Source organism: Colobus angolensis, unplaced genomic scaffold (assembly GCF_000951035.1).
Source record: "Colobus angolensis palliatus isolate OR3802 unplaced genomic scaffold, Cang.pa_1.0 Scaffold399, whole genome shotgun sequence".
NCBI classification, from domain to species: Eukaryota; Metazoa; Chordata; class Mammalia; order Primates; family Cercopithecidae; genus Colobus; species Colobus angolensis.
The window spans coordinates 1,838,620-1,861,046 of NW_012117365.1; the positions used below are offsets into that span (position 1 = coordinate 1,838,620).

At 40.7% G+C, this 22,427-nt stretch overlaps 1 protein-coding gene across 1 annotated transcript in view; it reads right to left on the reverse strand.

Annotated features, from left to right (window-relative positions):
• Positions 1–22,427, reverse strand: part of ZMPSTE24 (zinc metallopeptidase STE24) — a 50,049-nt gene that overhangs the window by 16,646 nt on the left and 10,976 nt on the right. The window contains exons 3-7 of the mRNA XM_011955214.1: positions 21,710–21,796; positions 21,053–21,169; positions 19,452–19,604; positions 17,511–17,652; positions 7,082–7,266 (exon numbers count right to left, since the gene is read on the reverse strand). Of these exons, the coding sequence (XP_011810604.1) occupies positions 7,082–7,266; positions 17,511–17,652; positions 19,452–19,604; positions 21,053–21,169; positions 21,710–21,796 (684 nt within the window). The remainder of the gene's footprint in view (positions 1–7,081; positions 7,267–17,510; positions 17,653–19,451; positions 19,605–21,052; positions 21,170–21,709; positions 21,797–22,427) is intronic.

The window sequence follows — 22,427 nt, forward strand, 5'->3', positions numbered from 1 at the left end:
AAAAAAAAAAAAAAAAAAAAAACTTGACAAATTTACTATAATAAAGGATAGTAACAGACCACTATCAATAATGGAAACACCAAACAAATAAAATATTAATAAAGATATAAATATTTGAATAAAATAATAAACAAGTTTGATCCATTGGACACATACAGTGCCCTGCAACAGTTAGAGAACATATATCCCAGAAAGTTCAGGCTAAAGATTTTGAAATAAGCTTCAGCTACTGAAAAGAGCAAATTACGTAAAAAAAAAAAAAAAAAAAGGATGAACTTGAAATAGATTTTGTTCCACACAGCTGAGAAAATGCAGCCTCCTGAGAACACAGACAAGATTTATTGGAATCTAGATATTCTACCACTTTCCCCCTCTTTCACCAGTTCCTCATTTTTTTAAGGAAAATGACCACATATAGAGAAGCTAGGTCCCTTGTATGAGAAAGAGGGATAAATTATAATGATTTGCAATACACGATTGACATTTATTACCTCTTTCCTATTTAAATTTTAGAGTTTGGGTAAGAGTACATTTAGTAGAGAAAAGAATCACATAACTAACCTCGTTCCTTAAAGAGCTAAGAGACACACACTTACCTGTACCTTCAGGGAATGGTCATGAAGGAGTAACAAACTAAAGCACCAATTTATAGACTACTCTAAAGGGAAAATTAAGAGTTACAACTGAAGGATTACATACAAAAATACTCACTGCAGAAACATTTTTAACAGCAAAAAATTGGAAACAATCCATATATTCAATAAAAGGAAAATGGTAAAAAAAAAAAAATTATAGTTTAGAAGACTAGAAATATATCTAGTAAGATGTTTATGGTTTGTTGGACCATTATTTTTGTTACTGATGTTTTCTAACTTTTTTATTTTTACTATTATTATTTATTTATTTTTTGAGACAGACTTTCACTTTTGTTGCTCAGACTGGAGTGCAATGGCATGATCCTGGCTCACTGCAACCTCCGCCTCCTGGGTTCAAGAGATTCTCCTGCCTCAGCCTCCCAAGTAGCTAGGATTACAGAAATGTGTTACCACACCCAGCTAATTTTGTAATTTTAGTAGAGATGGGGTTTCACCATGTTGGTCAGGCTGATCTCAAACTCCTGACCTCAGGTGATCCACCAGCCTCGGCCTCCCAAAGTGCTGGGATTACAGGGGTAAGCCACTGTGCCAGGCCGACTGTTCTACTTTAGTAATAAGCAAAAATATAGCTAATGTTTTCGTTTAATAATAACAGTGATAACAGCTTCCGTTTATTAACTGCCTATGGATAGATACTGTATGTATCAGATATTTTACAAACAGTTCATTAATCTTCACTACTATAAGGCAGGTATTGATAGCCTTATTTTACATAAAGTAACATGGTCCTTAGGCTTCTGTTTTCACCAGTCACCTGCTTTCCAATATGAATTATGCATTGTTTTATAAAACAACCAATTCTCTATTGTTCTGGATATGCTCTCGTCTCTTGGTTTGATGTCTGGATTTAGGAAGCTGTTTAGAACAGCATCAGGGTCACACTCAAAGATACGCTGACGTGGAATGATTACAGCTTAAACAGTATGGATCACTTTCCACAGAAAGGAGACTTGCTTACTCATGAGAGACTCTTAGCCCTCGATTTTCTTTTCTTCCCACTCTAATTTCACATAAGAGAACAAAAATAGGTACTGCCCATCTATTAGTTTTCTTAGCATTTTCCTTTTTACAAAATTCATACACTACCTCATTTGATCCTCACAACACCAAGTTGGGCAGATGGGAAGAAAGGTCTTCATTTTAGAGATGAAGAAAAGGAGGTAAGAAATTAAAATGTCTTATTACTAAGTAGTGGGTAAAATCCACCTCTCTGGAGCCTGCATCCTTTCCATCGTATTTCCATCCTTCCCAACTGGGAAGACTTTCATATAACCCTAGTACTTACTGGGGAAATACTTGCTGTCTTCTATAAAAGGGCAGCTTATATATATTTAAAATTATTTTCTTAAATTGCTTTTGAACATTTTGTATTTTTTAATTTTCTGTAGAGATAGGGGTCTTTCTATGTTGCCCAAACTCCTGGCCTCAAGCAATCCTCTCACACTGGCCTCCCAAAATGCTGGGATTATAGGCGTGAGGCACTGTGCCTGGCCTTAAATTGCTTTTGAGACAGGTTGTTTCAATTCTTCTATTTGTCTTCTGAAGGGTAAAATTCCAGCCAGGTTTCCCAGTTATCTTTTAAAATGTAATAGCCATTATGGACACACTCATCAAAATGTTAATAGTTATCTCTAAGGGGTGGGATTTCAGGTAACTTTAGTCTTTTTCTTTAAATTTCTGTTAAAAATGAAATGCTTCATGTTCTCTGTACCATCCAGGCTAACACCATCTTTGCATCCCTTACTGCATTGTACATAGTAGGCATTCAGTAGCAAGTGCTGAATAAATCTGTTTCCTAAACTTCCACCACATCTGTGTACCCTCCATGTAATTATTTACTTATTTCTTTAAACAAATCCACTTTTTAAAACTAGCCTTATCCTAAGTGACAATACATTTGTATGAAATCATGAGTTTGATACACTAGTTTCATTTTTTCCCCTAATATATATTAATAGATATAAAACTAATCAAATTTAAAATGTTGATATACCTAAAATGATATCACCAGTGGTACATGTGCCGAAAAGCAATAAAGTTAGTAACTGTTGAGTCTTTTTTTTTGAGACAAAGTTTCACTCTTGTTGCCTAGGCTGGAGTGCAATGGCACAATCTCAGCTCACTGCAACCTCTGCCTCCCAGGTTCAAGTGATTCTCCTGCCTCAGCTTCCCAAGTAGCTGGGATTACAGGCACCCACCACCATGCCTGGCTAATTTTTGTATTTTTAATAGAGATGGGGTTTCACCATGTTGGCCAGGCTGGTCTCAAACTCCTGACCTCAGGTGATCCACCTGCCTCAGTCTCTCAAAGTGCTAGGATTACAGGCGTGAGCCACCGCGCCTGGCTTGTTGAGTCAATCTTTGACCTTCTCCTTCACGTCCCATAATATCAATCTCTAAGTACAGTCATGCATCATTTGATGATGGGGATATGTTTTGGTAAGTGTGTTGTTAGGTGATTTTGTTGTGCAAACATCATAGTGTACACTCACACAAACACCTGTCTATCATGTTACCACACTGAATACTGTAGGTAACTGTAACACAATAGTGAGTAAGTGTGGATCTAAGCATATGTAACCTTAGGACAAGTATGGTTACAAACATGGTATTATAATATTATGGTAGCATATTTGGTCCATTATTGACTGAAATGTCATTATATGGAGCATGACTGTACTTTCAATCCATCCTTTATTATGACTCTTGCACTTACTTGGACCTCTCATTCTGGCACAGGCCCTCATTATCTCACGCTTATCTTGGTCATCTTAATGCAGTAGACTCCTAGAAGTCTCCTTGCCTCCAATCTTTGCTCTATTCTATATTCTGCCATCAGATTTGAATATTCCTAAAATAAGCTTTGGCCTCTACCCAAATTAAACTTTCCAGGCCACTGGAAACAATCACTTGATGGCTTCAGGAAAAAGTATTCAAAAAACTGGTCCTGGCCTACCTTCCTATCCCCATCTACAAGAATCCATTTAATCATTAGTTTCAGAACAGACATTGTGAACTTTGTCTCTATTCATTCCTAGCCTTCAACCTGAAAAACCCCAGCCCCAAGTCAAACTTCTACCTACTTCAAATAGCCTCACTTCTAAGAAACTTGCTGACCATTAGAATCTGCATTAATATCTCCATTTCTGAAAGCCACACTTTATCAGCTGCTACTCATGACACTTACCATGCTCTGCCTTAAACTCTAGGCTATTTGTCTCCTCTACTGTAGGTTCTTTAGGGTAAAACTATGTCTGTTGTATCTTGTCATGTAATATGTATTTAGACAGTAAAATATTTGTAGTTAATCAATGAAGCAAAGTAGGCTCTTTTTGTTTTGAAGACATGGTCTCGCTCTGTTGCCCAGATTGAAGTGCAGTGGGGCAAACACAGCTCACCGCAGCCTTAACCTCCTGAACTCCAGTGATCCTCCCATCTCAGCCTCCTGAGTGGCTGGAACTACAAGTGGGCATCACCATGCCCAGCTATTTTTTTATTTTTTGAGAAGATGAAGTCTCACCATGTTGCTCAGGCTGGTCTCAAACTCCTGGCCTCCAGCAATCCTCTAACCCCAGCCTCCAAAAGTGCTGGGATTACAGGTGTGAGCCACCACACCCAGCTGCGGGCCTCTAAAGCAGCCAGCAAAATAAGTCAAATCCCATTCAACATACTTCAAAGGACCACTCAATTGTTTTTGTAGCCAAAGAAAACTATTCTCATAGACATTAAATGTCTGTTATCTCTGTACTTTGCTTGTAATCAGTGCACCATTAGCTAATGTCTAGGTTTAGACATTACTTAACATTACCAGGTTTACACAATGCTTAAGATGCCTCTTAAGCAGGTTAACTTTCTTATTTTTTTTTTTTTTTTTTGAGGCGGAGTCTCGCTCTGTCGCCCCTAAGGACAGGGACCCAGGATGGGAAAGTACTACTCCAAGCTCCGCCTCCCGGGTTTACACCATTCTCCTGCCTCAGCCTCCGGAGCAGCTGGGACTACAGGCGCCCGCCACCTCGCCTGGCTAGTTTTTTTTGTATTTTTAGTAGAGACGGGGTTTCACCGTGTTAGCCAGGATGGTCTCGATCTCCGGACCTCGTGATCCGCCCGTCTCGGCCTCCCAAAGTGCTGGGATTACAGGCTTGACCACCGCGCCCGGCCAACTTTCTTATTTTTGAGACAGGGTCTCACTCTGTCACCCAGGCTGGAGTGCAGTGGCACAATCTCAGCTCACTGCAGCCTCTGCCTCCTGGGTTCAAGTGATTCTCCCGCCTCAGCCTCTGGAGTAGCTGGGACTACAGGCACGCCATGCCCGGCTAATTTTTGTATTTTTAGTAGAGACAGGGTTTCAACATGTTGCCTAGGCTGGTCTCTAACTCCTGACATCAAGTGGTCCACCTGTTTTGGCCTTCCAAAGTGCTGGGATTACAGGTATGAGCCACGGCGCCTGACCATAAGCAGATTAACTTTCTAAACGTGCATGATTCTCTAGTGCTATCACTGGGTTATTCTTTCTGGACTTCAGTTTTCCTATCTATAAGATGACCTTAAGATGTCTTCTAATCCCTTCACAGAATTTTATTTCATCTACATATTTATAATAGGCTAGGTACTTTACTAGAACCTGTTTTTAGGGTCAAAACAGATGCTTAGATGCTAATCATTTTTTGGTACTCTCTACATTTTGATAGACAGTACAAGGTATTTCACACATATTATTTCATTTAATCTTCAAAACCCTAAAATGTAGGCATCTTTAGCCTTGTATTTCTCAACCAGGGGAGACTTGACCCCACCCGAACCTTTAGGGGACATCTGGCAATATTCTGAGACATTGTCACAATGTTTGGAGGTTGTGGGGGGAAATGGCCCCTAGTGGCGAGAGACCAGGGATGCTGCTAAACATCCTATGACGCGCAAGATATCTCCCACAACAAAAGCATGGTCTGCCCCCAAACAGTGTGGAGTTTCAGAAACCCTACTGGCCTCATCTTTCAGTTAAGAAATCAAAGATGTAGAAAGCTTGGCCGGGTGCGGTGGCACACGCCTATAATCCCAGCACTTTGGGAGGCCGAGGCAGGCAGGTAACTTGAAGCCAGGAGTTAGACAAGCCTGGGAAACATAATGAGACCTCATCTCAAAATAAATAAATACATAGATAAATGAAAGCTTAACTTACTTGCACAGTTACACAGATGGTGAGTGAACAGGGATCTAAAATCATCTCTGTATGACATCAAAGGCAATGGCACATTCCATCACACATACAAATACTGATGACTGTTTCTGACAGTTTGTATTCTTTCTTATCATTGTTCCCTCTCCCCCATTTAGATTAGATTTTTTTTTTTTTTTTTTGAGACGGAGTCTTGCTGTGTCGCCCAGGTTGGAGTGCAGTGGCCGGATCTCAGCTCACTGCAAGCTCTGCCTCCCAGGTTTACGCCATTCTCCTGCCTCAGCCTCCCGAGTAGCTGGGACTACAGGCGCCCGCCACCTCGCCCGGCTAGTTTTTTGTATTTTTTTTAGTAGAGATGGGGTTTCACCGTGTTAGCCAGGATGGTCTCGATCTCCTGACCTCGTGATCCGCCCGTCTTGGCCTCCCAAAGTGCTGGGATTACAGGCTTGAGCCACCGCGCCCGGCCTAGTCTTGATATTTTAAATTCTGCTAATCAATATCAGTCAGTCTTATCCAGCAAAAGGATTCAGAAGCAGCTTTCTCAGACTCTCAGGTCAGATTTGAGAAATGTCTTTTCTTGTGCTCCCACTATATTTAGAGTCTAAAGCTTGACAGTGGCAATTAACGTATTGTACTGTGATTGCATGACTATCTCCCCTTTGGACTGTAAGCTTAAGAAGAAGGTATTCCTTTTGATTTTTGTATACCTAGTGCCAAGCAAAGTATCTCAGCACAGAGTATACATTTCATAAATGTGTGTTAAACAAATAAAACAGACTAAATTACATAATGTATCCAAGGATACAAAGCTACTAAATGACAGAACCAGGATTCAAATCCAAGTCTCTCCATTGCCAAAGCCTATAATTACTGTCTTAATAAAGCTAAAAATTAGATGTTTATCTTCTCTTTATCTTGCTTGTGGGAATTCTTTGATCATAAACACATCAGAAATTTTATATACACACACACACACACGTTACTGTTTTAAAGACAGCTTATAATCATATGAATTTTCTTACAACAGCTTCCAATTTTAGTATCTACATTCTATAAAAGCTTGCAAGGTAGTTAGCATGTAATAATAGTGGTAAATTCTCCTAAATACCAGAACTATAAAGGAGCCATGGTTTTTTATTTGATAGTCTCCCTGAATTCAACACTCACTGCACAGAAATTGATGTTATTTTGAGTTGTCACAGGAACTGTGTATAAAAACTAAGGTAGAGTCTCTTAGGAAAAAAGAACTCACTTTAACTTTAGCTTTTATTTCTTCACTGTTCCCTTCTTCCTCATTGCGGGGTTCCATGCCAGAATCCTCCTGGATGTCTTTGTTTAGTACAGAGTACTCTTCTAGTAGAGTGTCAAACAAAACTATTCGCTTGTTCTTGAAGAAGCCATAAAAATAAGCATTGCTGTGGGAAGAGCGTTTAGATCCTAAGGAAAAGACAGTTCAAAGCATGGAATATAATTAAAAAGTTTGGGGTCCTTTGGAGAGACTCCTAGAAATTGAATTACTGGAAAGGACATTAACATTTTCAAATCGTTTAATAGAAGAAAAACCATATCAATATAATTCACCACCAGAAGTGGAGAGTGTCTGTTTTTTTGGCCAATAAATGTGCTCATCACAGCTTTATAGCAGTAAGTAAATAAGTAAAGCCTAAACATCCAACAGTTATGGAATGATTCAATTATAGTAAAACTATGAAATGGAATTTTAAGCAGCCAGAAAAAAATTATACTTCCAAAGAATTTTAACAAGAAAAAGCTCACCAATATATTGTGAAGGATACAAAACTTCATGTATATAAGGTTCCATTATTGTCAAGAAAAAGTGTACATGTATTAGATTGGTGCAAACGTAATTGCGATTTTTGCATTGTTGAAATTTGCTGTTTGATATTGGAATACATTCTTAAATAAATATGGTTATGTTATACGTCATTTTAATGCATATTTCTCGTTTTGTTTTTTGCTAATGATTTATTACTTGCTGTTTATTTTATATTTATTTTAGATAAGGGAAAGGATATTAGACAAAAAGCAAATTCAGCCGGGTACAGTGGCTCATACCTGTAATCCCAGCACTTTGGGAGGCTGAGGCAGGCAGATCACTTATAGTCAGGAGTTCGTGACCAGCCTGGCCAACATGGTGAAACCCTGCCTCTACCAAAAATACAAAAAATTAGCCAAGCATGGTGGCACATGCCGGTAATCCCAGCTACACGTGGGGCTGAGGTATGAAAATTGCTTGAACCCAGGAGACGGAGATTGCAGTGAGCAGAGATGTCGCCACTGCACGCCAGCCTGGGCAGCAGAAGGAGACTCTCTCACAAAAAAAAAAAAAAAAAAAAAGCAAATTCAAGCAATTTTCTTATTTGAGTTCAAAACGGGTCATAAAGCAGTAGAGACAACTCGCAACATCAACAACGCATTTGGCCCAGGAACTGCTAACGAACGTACAGCGCAGTGGTGGTTCAAGAAGTTTGCAAAGGAGACGAGAGCCTTGAAGATGAGGAGCGTAGTGGGAGGCCAACGGAAGATGACAACGACCAATGGAGAGCAATCATCGAAGCTGATCCCCTTACAACTACACAAGAAGTTGCCGAAGAACTCAATGTCGACCATTCTACGGTCGTTTGGCATTTGAAGCAAACTGGAAAGGTGAAAAAGCCTGATAAGTGGGTGCCTCATCAGCTGAGCAAAAATAAAAATTAAAAAAATCATTGTTTTGAAGTGTCGTCTTCTCTTATTTTATACAACAAACCATTTCTCTATCAGACGGTGATGTGAGACGAAACATGGATTTTACACAACAACAGGCGATGACCAGCTCAGTGGGTGGACCCAGAAGAAGTTCCAAAGCACTTCCCAAATCCAAACTTGTACCAAAAAATGGTCATGGTCAGTGTTTGGTGGTCTGCTGCCAGTCTGATCCACTATAGCTTTCTGAATCCTGGCAAAACCATTACATCTGAGAAGTATGCACAGCAAATCGATGAGATGCACAGAAAACTGCAATGCCTGCAACCAGCATTGGTCAACAGAAAGGGTCCAATTCTTCTCCAAGACAACACCCAACTGCACATCGCAAAACCAATGCTTCAAAAGTTGAACAAATTGGGCTATGAAGTTTTGCCTGATCTGCCATATTCATCTGACCTCTTGCCAACTGACTACCACTTCTTCAAGCATCTCGACAACTTTTTAAAGAGAAAATGTTTCCACAACTAGCTGGATGCAGAAAATGCTTTCCAAGAGTTTGCCAAATCCCGAAGCACAGAGTTTTACCCTACAGGAATAAACAAACTTATTTCTTGTTGGCACAAATGCGTTGATTGTAATGGTTCCTCTTCTGATTAATAAAGATGTGTTTGAGCCTAGTTATAAAATTCATGGTCTAAAACCGCAATTACTTTTGCACCACCCTAATAAATATTAATAGAAAAGCATAAGCCCATGCCTATTAGGAAACATACCAAAATACTGAAATGTTTATCACTAAATTCTAGAATTATGGATTTTTGTTTCCTTTTTTTCCCCAAGACTTTTAAAATAAGCATACCTACTTCTATAATTAAAGTAATTTTTATAAAGACTGGAAGAAGACATACCTTTTTTTCTTTTGAGACAGGGTCTCTCTCTGTCGCCCAGACTGCAATGCAATGGCATAATCATGGCTCACTGCAGCCTTGACCTCCTGAGCTCAATCAATCCTCCTGCCTCAGCCTCCTGAGTAGCTAGGACTACAGATACATACCACTATGCCCGGCTACTTTTTGTAGAGACAGGGTCTTGCTGCGTTGCCCAGGCTGGTCTCTAACTCCTGGGCTCAAGCAATTCTCCTGCCTCGGCATCCCAAAGTGCTAGGATTACAGGTGTGAATCACCACAGCCGGCCCATACCTACATTTTTAACAGTACCTGACCTACGGCTGATTTTTATTTTCTTCTTTATATACTTTGACTTCCAAATGTTCTACAATGTGCAGTGAGTTGAATATAGTGATTAAAAGCATAGACTCTGGGTTCAAATCTTGGCTCTGCCATGTATTAGTTGTGTAAATTTAGAAAACTTTCTTCATTTCTTTAAGCTTTAGTTTCCTATTTATGAAGCGAGGCTAATATCTACCTCATTAGGTTAGATTATGGATTACATGAGAGATTCTAAGTGAAGCAATTAGTATGCTGTCTTATCTCTATACTACTACAATTATTTATATACTTTTTTTCAAAAAAGAAATGATAAATGTTGATTTCTCTTGAGAATGTGAAGTCTCTTACAAAAAACATGAATTTTCTATCTACTCATATATCTAATGAAAAGTACTTGGCAGTATGTTTAGTAGTAAAACTTTGACAAATAGAAGCTATTATTTATTTATTGCATTTTTTTTTTTTTTTTTTTTGAGGCGGAGTCTCGCTCTGTCGCCCGGACTGGAGTGCAGTGGCCGGATCTCAGCTCACTGCAAGCTCCGTCTCCCGGGTTCACGCCATTCTCCTGCCTCAGCCTCCCGAGTAGCTGGGACGACAGGCGCCCGCCACCTCGCCCGGCTAGTTTTTTTGTATTTTTAGTAGAGACGGGGTTTCACCATGTTAGCCAGGATGGTCTCGATCTCCTGACCTCGTGATCCGCCCGTCTCGGCCTCCCAAAGTGCTGGGATTACAGGCTTGAGCCACCGCGCCCAGCCTATTTATTGCATTATTACATTTCTTTTTGGTTTGGTTGCCAGGAAGAGCCAAACATGTTTGTTTATTTTGTCTGTGTTACCCTTTGAAGTCCCATTCTTCTATCTCATCTCTGTCTTTCCTGATCCTAAATTTTTTTTTTTTTTTTTTCCCTGAGACGAAGTCTCACTCTGTCACCCAGGCTGGTAGTGGCGTGATCTCTACTCACTGCAGCCTCTGCCTCCCAGGTTCCAGCGATTCTCTTGCCTCAGCCTCCTGGGTAGCTGGGATTCCATGCACACGCCACCACACCCAGCTAATTTTTGTATTTTTAGTAGAGACGGGGGTTTCATCACGTTGGCCAGGCTGGTCTTGAACTCCTGACCTCAGGTGATCTGCCCACCTCGGTCTCCCAAAGTGCTAGGATTACAGGCGTGAGCTACCATGCTTGGCCCTAATCCTAAATTTTTAAATTAATTTAAAAATATTTCTTAGGCCGGGCGCGGTGGCTCAAGCCTGTAATCCCAGCATTTTGGGAGGCCGAGACAGGTGGATCGCGAGGTCAGGAGATCGAGATCATCCTGGCTAACACGGTGAAACCCTGTCTCTACTAAAAATACAAAAAACTAGCCAGGCATGGTGGTGGGTGCCTGTAGTCCCAGCTACTAGGGAGGCTGAGGCAGGAGAATAGTGTAAACCTGGGGGGCGGAGCTTGCAGTGAGCTGAGATCCGGACACTGTACTCCAGCATGGGTGGGAGAGCGAGACTCCGTCTCAAAAAAAAAAAAAAAAAAATTTCTTAAATGCTATCTGAAGTTATTTATGAAAGTAAGCAGATTGTATGCACACAAACAAAAGTAAATTAATGTCTTGCTGTCTCCCACCAGTCCAAGTATCTCAAAGTGTGGTCCAAGGAATACACCAAAATCACCTAGGGGTACTTGTTAGAAGTAGACACTGGAAACACCTACTAAGTTAGAATCTCTGGGATGAAGCCCAGGAATTGTGGGGAAAAGAAAGAGGGATCAGACTGCTACTGTGTCTATATAGAAAGAAGTAGACGTAAGAGACTCTACTTTGTTCTGTATTTGAGATGCTGTTAATCTGTGACCCTACCCCCAACCTTGTCCTTGCAAGAGACATGTGCTGTGGTAACTCAAGGTTTAACGGATTTTGGGCCATGCAGGGTGTGCTTTGTTAAACAAGTGCCTGAAGGCAGTATGCTTGTGAAGAGTCATCACTATTCTCTTAATCTCAAATACCCACGGACATGTACACTGCCAAAGGTCGCAGGGACCTCCGCCTAGGAATGCTAGGTATTGTCCAAGGTTTCTCCCCATGTGATAGTCTGAAATATGGCCTTGTGGGAAGGGAAAGACCTAATCGTCCCCCAGCCTGACACCGTGAAGGGTCTGTGCTGAGGAGGACTAGTATAAGAGGAAAGAAGGCCTCTTGGCAGTTGAGATAGAGAAAAGCATCTGTCTCCTGCCCGTCCCTGGGCAATGGAACATCTCGGTGTAAAACCCGATTGTATGTTCTGTTTGCTGAGAAAGGAGAAAACCGCTTTAGGGTTGAAGGTGGGACGTGCAAGCGGCAATGCTGCTCTTTATGCACTAAAAAGGTTTACGGGGATGTTTACGTATGCATATCAAGGCACAGCACTTTTCCTTAAACTTATTCATGTCACAGAGATCTTTATTCACATGTCTTACTGCTGACCTTCTCCTTACGTTGATCCAATTATCCTGCCACTTCCCTTTTTCTAAGATGGTAAAGATAATGATCAATAAATACTGAGGGAACTCAGAGACCAGTGCCGGCGTGGGTCCTCTGTATGCTGAGCGGCAGTCCCCTGGGCCCACTTTTTCTTTCTCTATACTTTGTCTCTGTGTCTCATTTCTTTTCTCAAGTTTCATTCCACCTAACGAGAAACGCCCACAGGTGTGGAGGGGCAGGCCACCCCTTCAAGGAATCTGTCTTTTAACAAACTCTCCAGGGACTTTTATACTTACTAAAGTTTAAGAATCCCTGTACTGGCCGGGCGCGGTGGCTCACGCCTGTAATCCCAGCACTTTGGGAGGCCGACGCGGGTGGATCACGAGGTCAGGAGATCGAGACCATCCTGGCTGACACAGTGAAACCCCGTCTCTACTAAAAATACAAAAAATTAGCCAGGCATGGTGGTGGGTGCCTGTAGTCCCAGCTTCTTGGGAGGCTGAGGCAGGAGAATGGCCTGAACCCGGGAGGCAGAGCTTGCAGTGAGCCGAGATCGTGCCACTGCACTCCAGCCTGGGCGACAGAGCAAGACTCCGTCTCAAAAAAAAAAAAGAATCCCTGTACTGTAACATAAGTTTTTTATATCGCTGTGCCTGGCATGTAGTATACAGTCACATACCGCATAATAACATTTCGGTCCACAGACTACATATAGGACAGTGGTCCCACAAAATTATAATGAAGCTGAAAAACTCTTATCACCTAGTGACCGCACAGCCACCGTAATGTTGTAGCAGAGCACACTATCTTTTCTATGTTTAGATACACAAATACTAATCATCATGCTAAAATTGCCTATTCAGTACAGTAACATGCTAGATAGGTTTGTAGTCTAGAAGCAGGAGGCTATAGCATACAACCTAGGTGTGCAGTAGGTAATACCATCTAGGTTTGCATGAGTATACTCTATGGTGTTTGCATGACAATGAAAAGCCTAATGATGCATTTCTCAGAACATATTGCCATCATTAAGCGATGCATGACTGTATATTCAATGATGCTTATTTACTGAATGGATTAATGATATCGCTTGAGGTATGAAGTAATGTATTTGAGAACTCCAAAAATCAAAACATTCTACAAAAATGTAAGGCATTGCCATTTTTTCTTTAAAATGCTTCCTCTTAATCAACCTCTTAGCAGCATTTAACATAGTTGACCACTTTCTCCTTAAAACACAATCTTCTCCTGGCTTTTCAGACACCAGTTTCTCCTGGTTTTCTTCCTACCTCAAGGGCCTCTCCTCCTAATCCTCCTTCCTGGCTGTTTCTCTGCTGACTCTGACCCTGGTCCCCTTCTCGTAAGTGCCCTCATTGAAGCATTAAACACCATCTATGTGCCAGACACTTCCAAATCTGTATTTTTAGTGCTGACCTCTCCCTAAAACTCCAGACTGATACATACAGCTACCTATTTGACATCTCCACAGTGATGCCTATAGACGTATTTGTTGTTTGTATTCTTGCGTGTAGTCTTTTTTCCTGTCCAAAATTAGAATCTCCTTTCAGAATTTAGGGAGTGTCATACCACGTGAGAGCCTGCTTCTCATTTGAGAAATCTGAAAGACCAGATATTTGTTTCTCTAGCACTCCACGCAGCTAGCCCCATGCCCTGGCTTAGTCAACCAGATGCTCCCCTTAGGGACTCTGAATAGTTAGTTAATTACACAAAAAAGCAAAGCAGTAAGGAATTAATTCTGCAGGTGCTAGTGGCTGAATCCGGTGTTCTGAAGTAGCCACAGCAGTGTCCTCACCAGACAGGCTCCGCAATATGATCATACGTTCCTAGCCTTCCTATGTAACAGCCCATTTTCTGAACTTCATAAACTTAATTTTCCTGCAGACTTTGTGAGATATCAAATATTGTTTCTGGTTTTCTTTTTTGGTTTTTTTTTTTTCTGAGACAGGGTCTCACTCTTTTGCCCAGGCTGGAGTGCAGTGGCACGATCTCGGCTCACTGCAACCTGCATCTCCCAGATTCAAGCGATCCTCCTGCCTCAGCCTCCCCAGTAGCTGGAACTACAGGTGTTCACCACCATGCCTAGCTAATTTTTGTATTTTTAGTAGAGATGGGGTTTCACCTTGTTGGCCAGGCTGGTCTTGAACTCTTGACCTCAGGTATTCCACCTGCCTCAGCTTCTCAAAGTTTTGGAATTACAGGTGTGAGCCACCACACCTGGCCAAATACTGTTCTTTTTTTTTGAGACAGAGTCTTGCTCTGTCGCCCAGGCTGGAGTGCAGTGGCACGATCTTGACTCACAACCTCCACCTCCCAGGTTCAAGCAATTCTCCTGCCTCAGCCTCCCAAGTAGCTGGGACTACATGCGCCTGCCACCACGCCCAGCTAACTTTTTTTTTTAGTAGAGACAGGGTTTCGCCATGTTGGCCAGGCTTGTCTCGAACTTCTGACCTCAAGTGATCCACCCGCCTCAGCCTCCCCAAGTGCTGGGATTACAAGCATGAGCCACCGCGCCTGGCCCAAATATTGCTTCAGTAAGCAGTTTTTCTGCTTAAAGCAGCCACAGTTGGTTTCTATTGCTTACAGAACTCTAATACAATGTTTAATAGGTTTCTCAATATGTAATACAACCATTAGAAGTCTTAATTCCCCAGAAACCTACTAGTCTCCCAGTTTTTTCTATCTCAGTAAACTACCATATATCCAACTGCTCAGGTCAAAAGTCCTAGGCCATTATCTTTGATGTCATTCTTTCCTTTATTCTCCCAATGCAATCAATTAGAAAATTCAATCCTCTATCCCTAAAACTTGTCCCAAATGTATCCGCTTCTCTCCATTAGTTGCTATTATCCTAGTCTAAGCTACAATTATGTCCTACCTAGACTCTTGCCTCTCTCTACATATATTCTCCATACAGCAGCCCAGGATATTTTAAAAATACAAAGCAGACCATGTCACTTTCCTGTCTAAGCCTCCAATGGCTCTTCCCACTGAACTTAAAATCCAAACTCCTTACCCTGACTTGCAAAGGCCTATGTGGTCTGATTCTTGCCTATGTCTCAGATTTCATCTCCTAACACTCTCCTGCTACGGTGCAGCCACACTGGACTTCTTTCTGGTCCCTGAACATCTTCCCATTGACGTCAAGTGGGTAGCTTCTCCGTTTAGGTCTCAGCTTAATCTGATGACCCAATCTACAGTATCAACTTATCAGACCAAACTAGTTTAATTCTCTGCACAGCACTTGCTATCTGATAATATTTTGAGAGCAAGATTCCTGGCTTTTCACTACAATCTCCCTACCAATTTACAAATATGTAATATGTGTTGTTATTGTCGGCAACAACATTCATTCATTCGAAATATTTTTGAGAATTGTTACTATTGTTAACAATAAAAACATATATTATACATGAGTAAATTGCTGTTTAGCAAAGCTAAGTTGTCCAAAGTCACACAAGTAGTTTGTCTCAAACTCCTGACCTCCCACCTCAGCCTCCCCAGTAGATGGGATTACAGGCTGGAGCCACTAAACCCAGCACTGGTAATCTGTGATAGAACTATGATTTGAACCCAAGCCTTTTGACCCTGAAGCCTGACGTCTGAAATGTTGCCCCCAACCTACTCAAATCTTGACTTCCCATTAACACCCAGCTCAGGTCATAACCCTCCATAAAGCCTTCCCTGACTATTGTATCCAAAATGAAAATAGCTCTCACACTCTGGATGTTGTAGGGGGGGAAAAAAGATAAAAAGAAAATAGCACCGATATATTTCACATATTCTATTGACTACCTCCACCGTCAATAGCATTAGCTATTATTTCACATTATCTGATTATAACTTAAGGGATCAGCAGCTTAGGTTGCTCCTTTAGTAAAAGCCGCTTAGAGACTATTCTGTTGTACTGATTAGTGATTAAATTTTTAGTTTAATATTACCTAAAAAACAAAACAAAACAAAACAAAAAACAGTAGTTATTTCAGAGGCTAAAGAAGTAAGTATGAACTGGCTTACTCTTCTACCATTTCTCCACAGACTTTAAAGCTACTCCAATTGTGGCTTTAGTTGGGCTATATATCCTCAGGAGCCACTAAATGTCTGAAATTTCTAAGTTTTTCCAGTTGCTGTTGATTCATTCTTTTCAGTTGTGACCATCTCTATTTTCCTCTAACCCTGTGATTGCGTCTCAGTTTCTAGTTCTTCATCTAACACAGCTGCTTCTCACTGGTAATATTTTATTTTAGAGCAGGGATCAGCAAACTGCAACTCACAGGCCAAATCCAGTCTGCCTTTATTTTCATAAAGTTTTACTGGAACACAGCCACGCTCATTTGTTTAGTATTGTCTCCGACTGCTTTTGCGCTATAATAGTAGCATTGAATAGTTGCAACAGAGAACAAGTGGCCCACAAAGCCTAAAATATTTACTATCTAGCCCTTTACAAAAAAACATTTGTGAAACCATAGCTTAGAGGAAACACAACTGAAACCCAGAAGGGTGAAGTTACTTGTCCAAGATCCCATAACTGGCAAGTGGCAGGGGCAGAGCTATTACATTCATTATATGGACCTTATACATTCTGAAAGTCATAGAACCTTACAACAGTTTCTCTCTACATCTCCGTAGGCTTCTTTGAGACTTTGGTAGTCAGAGAAAGTAATAGACGGGGTGTTAATGGAAAGTCAAGATTTGAGTAGCAGTCAAGAGACCACTTAAATCTCAAAAGCAATCATCAAAAAAGCAGAGTATAACGAATCTGCAGTACTCGACGGTACTGCAGTCTTTGGTAATCAATCTTCAGGTGAGTCCTCCAGAACACTGGCTATTTTGTTGGAGGAGACAAGGTCAATAACACTGGCTTTGTTTAAGAGCCTCCAAACTAATACTAAACAGAATCTGACTAGTCAAGAGTCCAATTTAATTACCTGAAAGAACCAGGCAGATAACAGAAGTGAATAAATCAGTCTAACATATAACATAATATAACAGAGAGTGAAAAAACCTTGGCCAAAAACTCAAAACAATTCTGTAAAACCAAACAAACATAGCTGCAGACAAGAGCAGAATTTGGCATCAAGCCACCAGTTTCTACCCCTGGCCTATGTTATCGATTTCTGTAAATCTTAAAAAGCCAAAAGGTAAACTCCTAGCCTTTAAATAACAAAGTTTAAAAAGAAAAAAACAAAAACTGATTTATTCTTTTATTAAAATTTTAAGAATAAAGTATCAAAACAAACCACTTGAATAAAACCTTCTTATCCCCAGGTAGCCTTACCTTCCACAACATACACCTTCGTCAAAGGAAAGTCAATACTCTTCGCCATCACTTCAATTTCTTCTTTAAGCTTTCCCTCAGGCAGAGGTGTGAATTTGTCAAATAAAGGGGCAATATAATCAGCATAGATTGTGACAAGAACCTGAAAAGCAAATGTCAGAACAACATATAAACATGTTCTTAAAGAAAAACCATTCTTTATTATACAGATTAAATTATATTAAAACAATTAGGTTGACCTCAAACTTGAGAACAAGGAACTTACTTGCTCTGGTATTCCCAGGCCCAAATAGTACCAGATAGTAAGAGCATAATATCTGTCTGATGAATTAAATTGAAATGAGTAGTCTGATAACAGAGTAAACCCATGAATTTTATTTTAGAGGATAATGCTACTAACAGTGATTAAAATCTCTAGGTGGTAATAAGTATAGTCCTTTCAAAACTATCTTGGGGATTTCTGATGCTTCATGAGCCAATCATAACACGCAGTTCTGCCTTTTAGCGTAATCACAATAGACCTGAAGTCTTTCCTAAAACAGAATTCGTAGAACTTGATTGTATGCTGTTACTTGGTTGGCTTATCAGCTAAAATTAATTAACTGTAGTTCATAATTGTACAACGTGGTTGAAAAAGCACTTCCTTAAGCATTTTTAGAGCATTTTCTCTGCTCTTTTTCCTCTTACTTTAATTTGCCATACAATAGATACCTATAAATCCAACTACCGCCCATTTTCTGATCTTGATCCCATCAGTGGAAAATGAAACAATGAGCATTACGTAATTCAGACTAAAATAAACCTCAGCTGGGGCATGGTGTAACACACCTGTAGTCCCAGCTACTCGGGAGGCTGAGGCAGGAGGATTGCTTGAGCCCAGGAGTTCAAGGCTGTAGTGCACTATGATCATGCCTGTGAAATAGCCACTGTACTCCACCCTGGGAAACATAGGGAGTCCCTGTCTCTAAAAAAAATAAAATAAAATAAACCTCACCATCGGTGGAGTTGAAGAGCCGATAGATGATAATTTCTGGGTATACTGAACAGACCATTTTGGTCTTTTTCATTTGGGTTTTTAAAAAGTTATTATTTGTAGAGACACAGTCTCACTGTGTTACCTAGGCTGGTCTTAAACTCTTGGGCTTAAGTAATCCTTGCACCTTGGCTTCCCAAAGTGCTGGGATTACAGGCATAAGACACTGTGCCTGGCCCTGAACAGACCATTCTGACTGTGTTGTAGTGTTTGTGTTGTAAAGTAGAAGTGAAGACACAGCACTTGAGAGTATGGAAAGAGAAGAGGAATAGGAGATGTGAGGGAGGGAAAATCAGGGGGAAAAGAGTGAGAGGGAAAAGGAAAGGAGAAGAAGAGAGGCAGGAATAGGTGGCAGTTGGGGAGACAAGGGAAGACAAAGGAGAAGGAAAGGAAGAAGAATGTGTTAAAGATAGAAGGGGAAAGGGAAGTAGATGGGGCAAAGAAGGCAGAGAGTGTCTAACAGAGAAGGGAAAGGCAGGTGAAGGGAAGCAGAAGAAAGCCAGTTAAATATATGCTTTCTTTCTCTTGTCCCTCTTAAATCTCATTTCTCTTCAAAATAACCATGATTTTAGGCAGTGGAGGTCAGTCAGGAGTCATTAAATTATCATACTTAGTCATTCTGGTGGGAACTCACAAATGCGCAACCCAAAACTGCCTGACAACTGAATCATTAAAAGTGACTAACAACTAGTTTCTATGACCTGTAAGAGTTAGCATAAGGAGAAGGAAATTTATGGTCAGTCAATACTCCTGTTTCTATAATCAAAAGCAGAAACCAAAGGGGAAATGTATATAAGCACCTATTTATATTTCAGCTGCTTCTTAAGAACTCTTTACATGCCAATGAAGATTACAGTAATCTCACCAAGGAACTTTTGTAAAGAAAATGAAATAAAGATTTTACTCACCAGAGACACAACTAATGTAAACAGCCAGGCATAAATAAAAAAATAGTCACCCCCAATTTTAATAATGTAAAGTAGAAGTGAAGACACAGGCAACAAAATACACTGAGTCACAACAAATTTCTTGATTGCATCTTTCATGAAGAACCCCAAAGTCTGCAAAAAGAAAACATTACCACAAGAAACTGAGAAACTGGTTTCGCTTTTTGAATAACTGATAAATAACTACAAAGGATACATTATTAAAGCAATTTTTTAAATTAACATGCAGTGAAACTATATTATATGACATTAGGCAGCTTAAGACAATGAGTAAATGTCTTGCATCTTACAGGTGAAAATTCATTTAACCATTATTAACTGAGGACGAGTGCAGTGGCTCACGACTGTAATTCCACCACTTTGGGAGGCCTAGATGGGAGGATTGCTTGAGTCCAGTAGTTCCAGACCAGCCTGGGCAACATAGTGAGACCCTGTCACTAAAAATTAAAAAAAAAAAAAAATTAACCCAGTGTAGTATAATTCATCTATAGTCCCAGATACTAGGGAGGCTGAGGTGGGAGGATTGCTTGAGTCTGGAAGGTCGTGGCTACAGTGAGCCATGATCCTGCCACTGCACTCCAGCCTAGGCGACAGAACGAGACCCTGTCATAAACAAACAAATGATTATCAGTAGCTGAAAAACAATAGACATTAGTGCTAAAAGAGTTTATAACATAAATTTCTTTCTTTTTTTTTTTTTAAGAGACAGGGTCTGGCTCTGTTGCCCAGGTTGGAGTACAGTGGCACAATGATGGCTCACTGTAGCCTCAACCTCCTAGGCTCAAGCAATCCTTCCGCTTTAGCCTCTCAAGTAGCTGGGACTACAGGTACATGCCACCATAACTGGCTAACTTTTAGAATTTTTTTGTAGAGATGAAGTCTCACTATACTGCCCAAGCTGGCCTTGAACTCCTGAGCTCAAGTGATTCTCTCGTCTTAGCCTCCCCAAAGTGTTGGGATTACAGGTGTGAGCCACTGTACCCAGTAGAGGCTTTCTTTTTTTTTTTTGAGATGGAGTCTTGCTCTGTCACCCAGGCTGGAGTACAGTGGCGAGATCTCGGCTCACTGCAAGCTCTGCCTCCCGGGTTCACGCCACTCTCCTGCCTCAGCCTCCTGAGTAGCTGGGACTACAGGCGCCCGCCACCATGCCCAGCTAATTTTTTGTATTTTCAGTAGAGACGGGGTTTCACGGTGTTAGCCAGGATGGTCTCAATCTCCTGACCTTGTGATCTGCCCACCTCGGCCTCCCAAAGTGCTAGGACTACAGGCATGAGCCACTGCACCTGGCCTAAGTTTTTTTTCTTTTTATTTTTTTTAATCAACGTTGACCAGGTTGGCCTTGAATGTGTAGGCCAACGTCGCCTCCCCGAGTGCCAGGGCAACTGGCCTGAGCCACCGTGGCTCCCAAGACTTTCAGCTATGATCTTTACCATATCTGCAGTTCCGTTTTTTCTCAATTCATACCCTGAAATAGTAAATTATATTTAAATTATAAACAGTACAGGATAAAAGCACAGAAGTTTTTCACATTAAAAGAGAACATTTGTTATTCTTTATTATACCTGTTGATTGAAACCATGTTTTTCTTCTATCACAAAAGTATTATAAAGACTCCATGGCAAACCAGTCAATGCACTGAAAAGTGTAGCCAACAGCAGAAACACCAGGGACTGAGTGATCTAAGCAAAAGAAAAAACAAAAATCCAGTTTTTATGAACTACTAGCAAACAAATCAACAAGTATCTGCTGAGCACTTACTACATCTCAAGCAATATGCTTGATTCTATGGATAATACAAGCTCTGAAACATCATCCCTGCCTTCAAAAAAGTTTACTTTTGAGAGACGTAAACAAGAAACAAAACAATTCCTTTTTTACTACACAGGCACTATATGAAAGGTACCTTAAATCATATAGACAAATCCCTAAGATAAAGAGCCTGGATTCTTGGCTTACCACATGGAAGAAAGTCACCTGATAACTAAAAATACTCACACTGGACTATTATGTGATTGAGAAATAAACCATTGCAAATACGCCTGTGATATTCTGGGATTTGTTATCATAACTAATGTTATGCCAATACGGCATGGGCAACCAAGGACTACGCAGACAGAGAGGCAAATCTAACATTGGGAGAAGCCAAAAAATTAACTTTAGTAGAAAGCCTGCCAAGCCAAAAGAAATACCATGACAAATATATGCTAATAATCACATACCTCATATTCTGGTCCAAAGCCAGCATAACCACAGAACCGTCCAGAAAGTCTCCAGAGATAAGGTATTCCTCCAAAGAGAAGAATAAGCTATAAAACAAAGCATACTTTGTTCGCAGTTGAACAGTACTAGAAACTATCATATGAGAAAGCATGGTATAAAGAAAGAAAGGACAAAATAATCATCTATTAAAAAAAAAAAAAAAAGAGGTCAGTACTGTGGCTCATGCCTGTAATCCCAGCACTTTGGGAGACTGAGGCAGGAGGATGGCTTGAGGCCAGCAATTCAAGACCAGCCTGGGCACCAAGGTGAGTGGAGACCCCATCTCTACAAAAAATTTAAAAATTAGCTGGGCCTGATAGTACCTATAGACTCAGCTACTTGGGGGGCTGAGGTGAGAGGATTGCCTAAGCCTAGGAAGTCAAGGCTGCAGTGAGCTGTGATCGTGACACTGCACTCCAGCAAGGCAATAAAGTGATACCCTGTCTCAAATAAAATAAAATAAAATAAAATAAAATAACAAAATAAAATTAATTTTTTAAAAAATAGACCTGCCGGGTGCGGTGGCTCACGCCTGTAATCCCAGCACTCTGGGAGGCCGAGGTGGGTGGATCACGAGGTCAGGAGATCGAGACCAGCCTGACTAACACAGTGAAACCCCGTCTCTACTAAAAATACAAAAAATTAGCCGGGCGTGGTGGTGAGTGCCTGTAGTCCCAG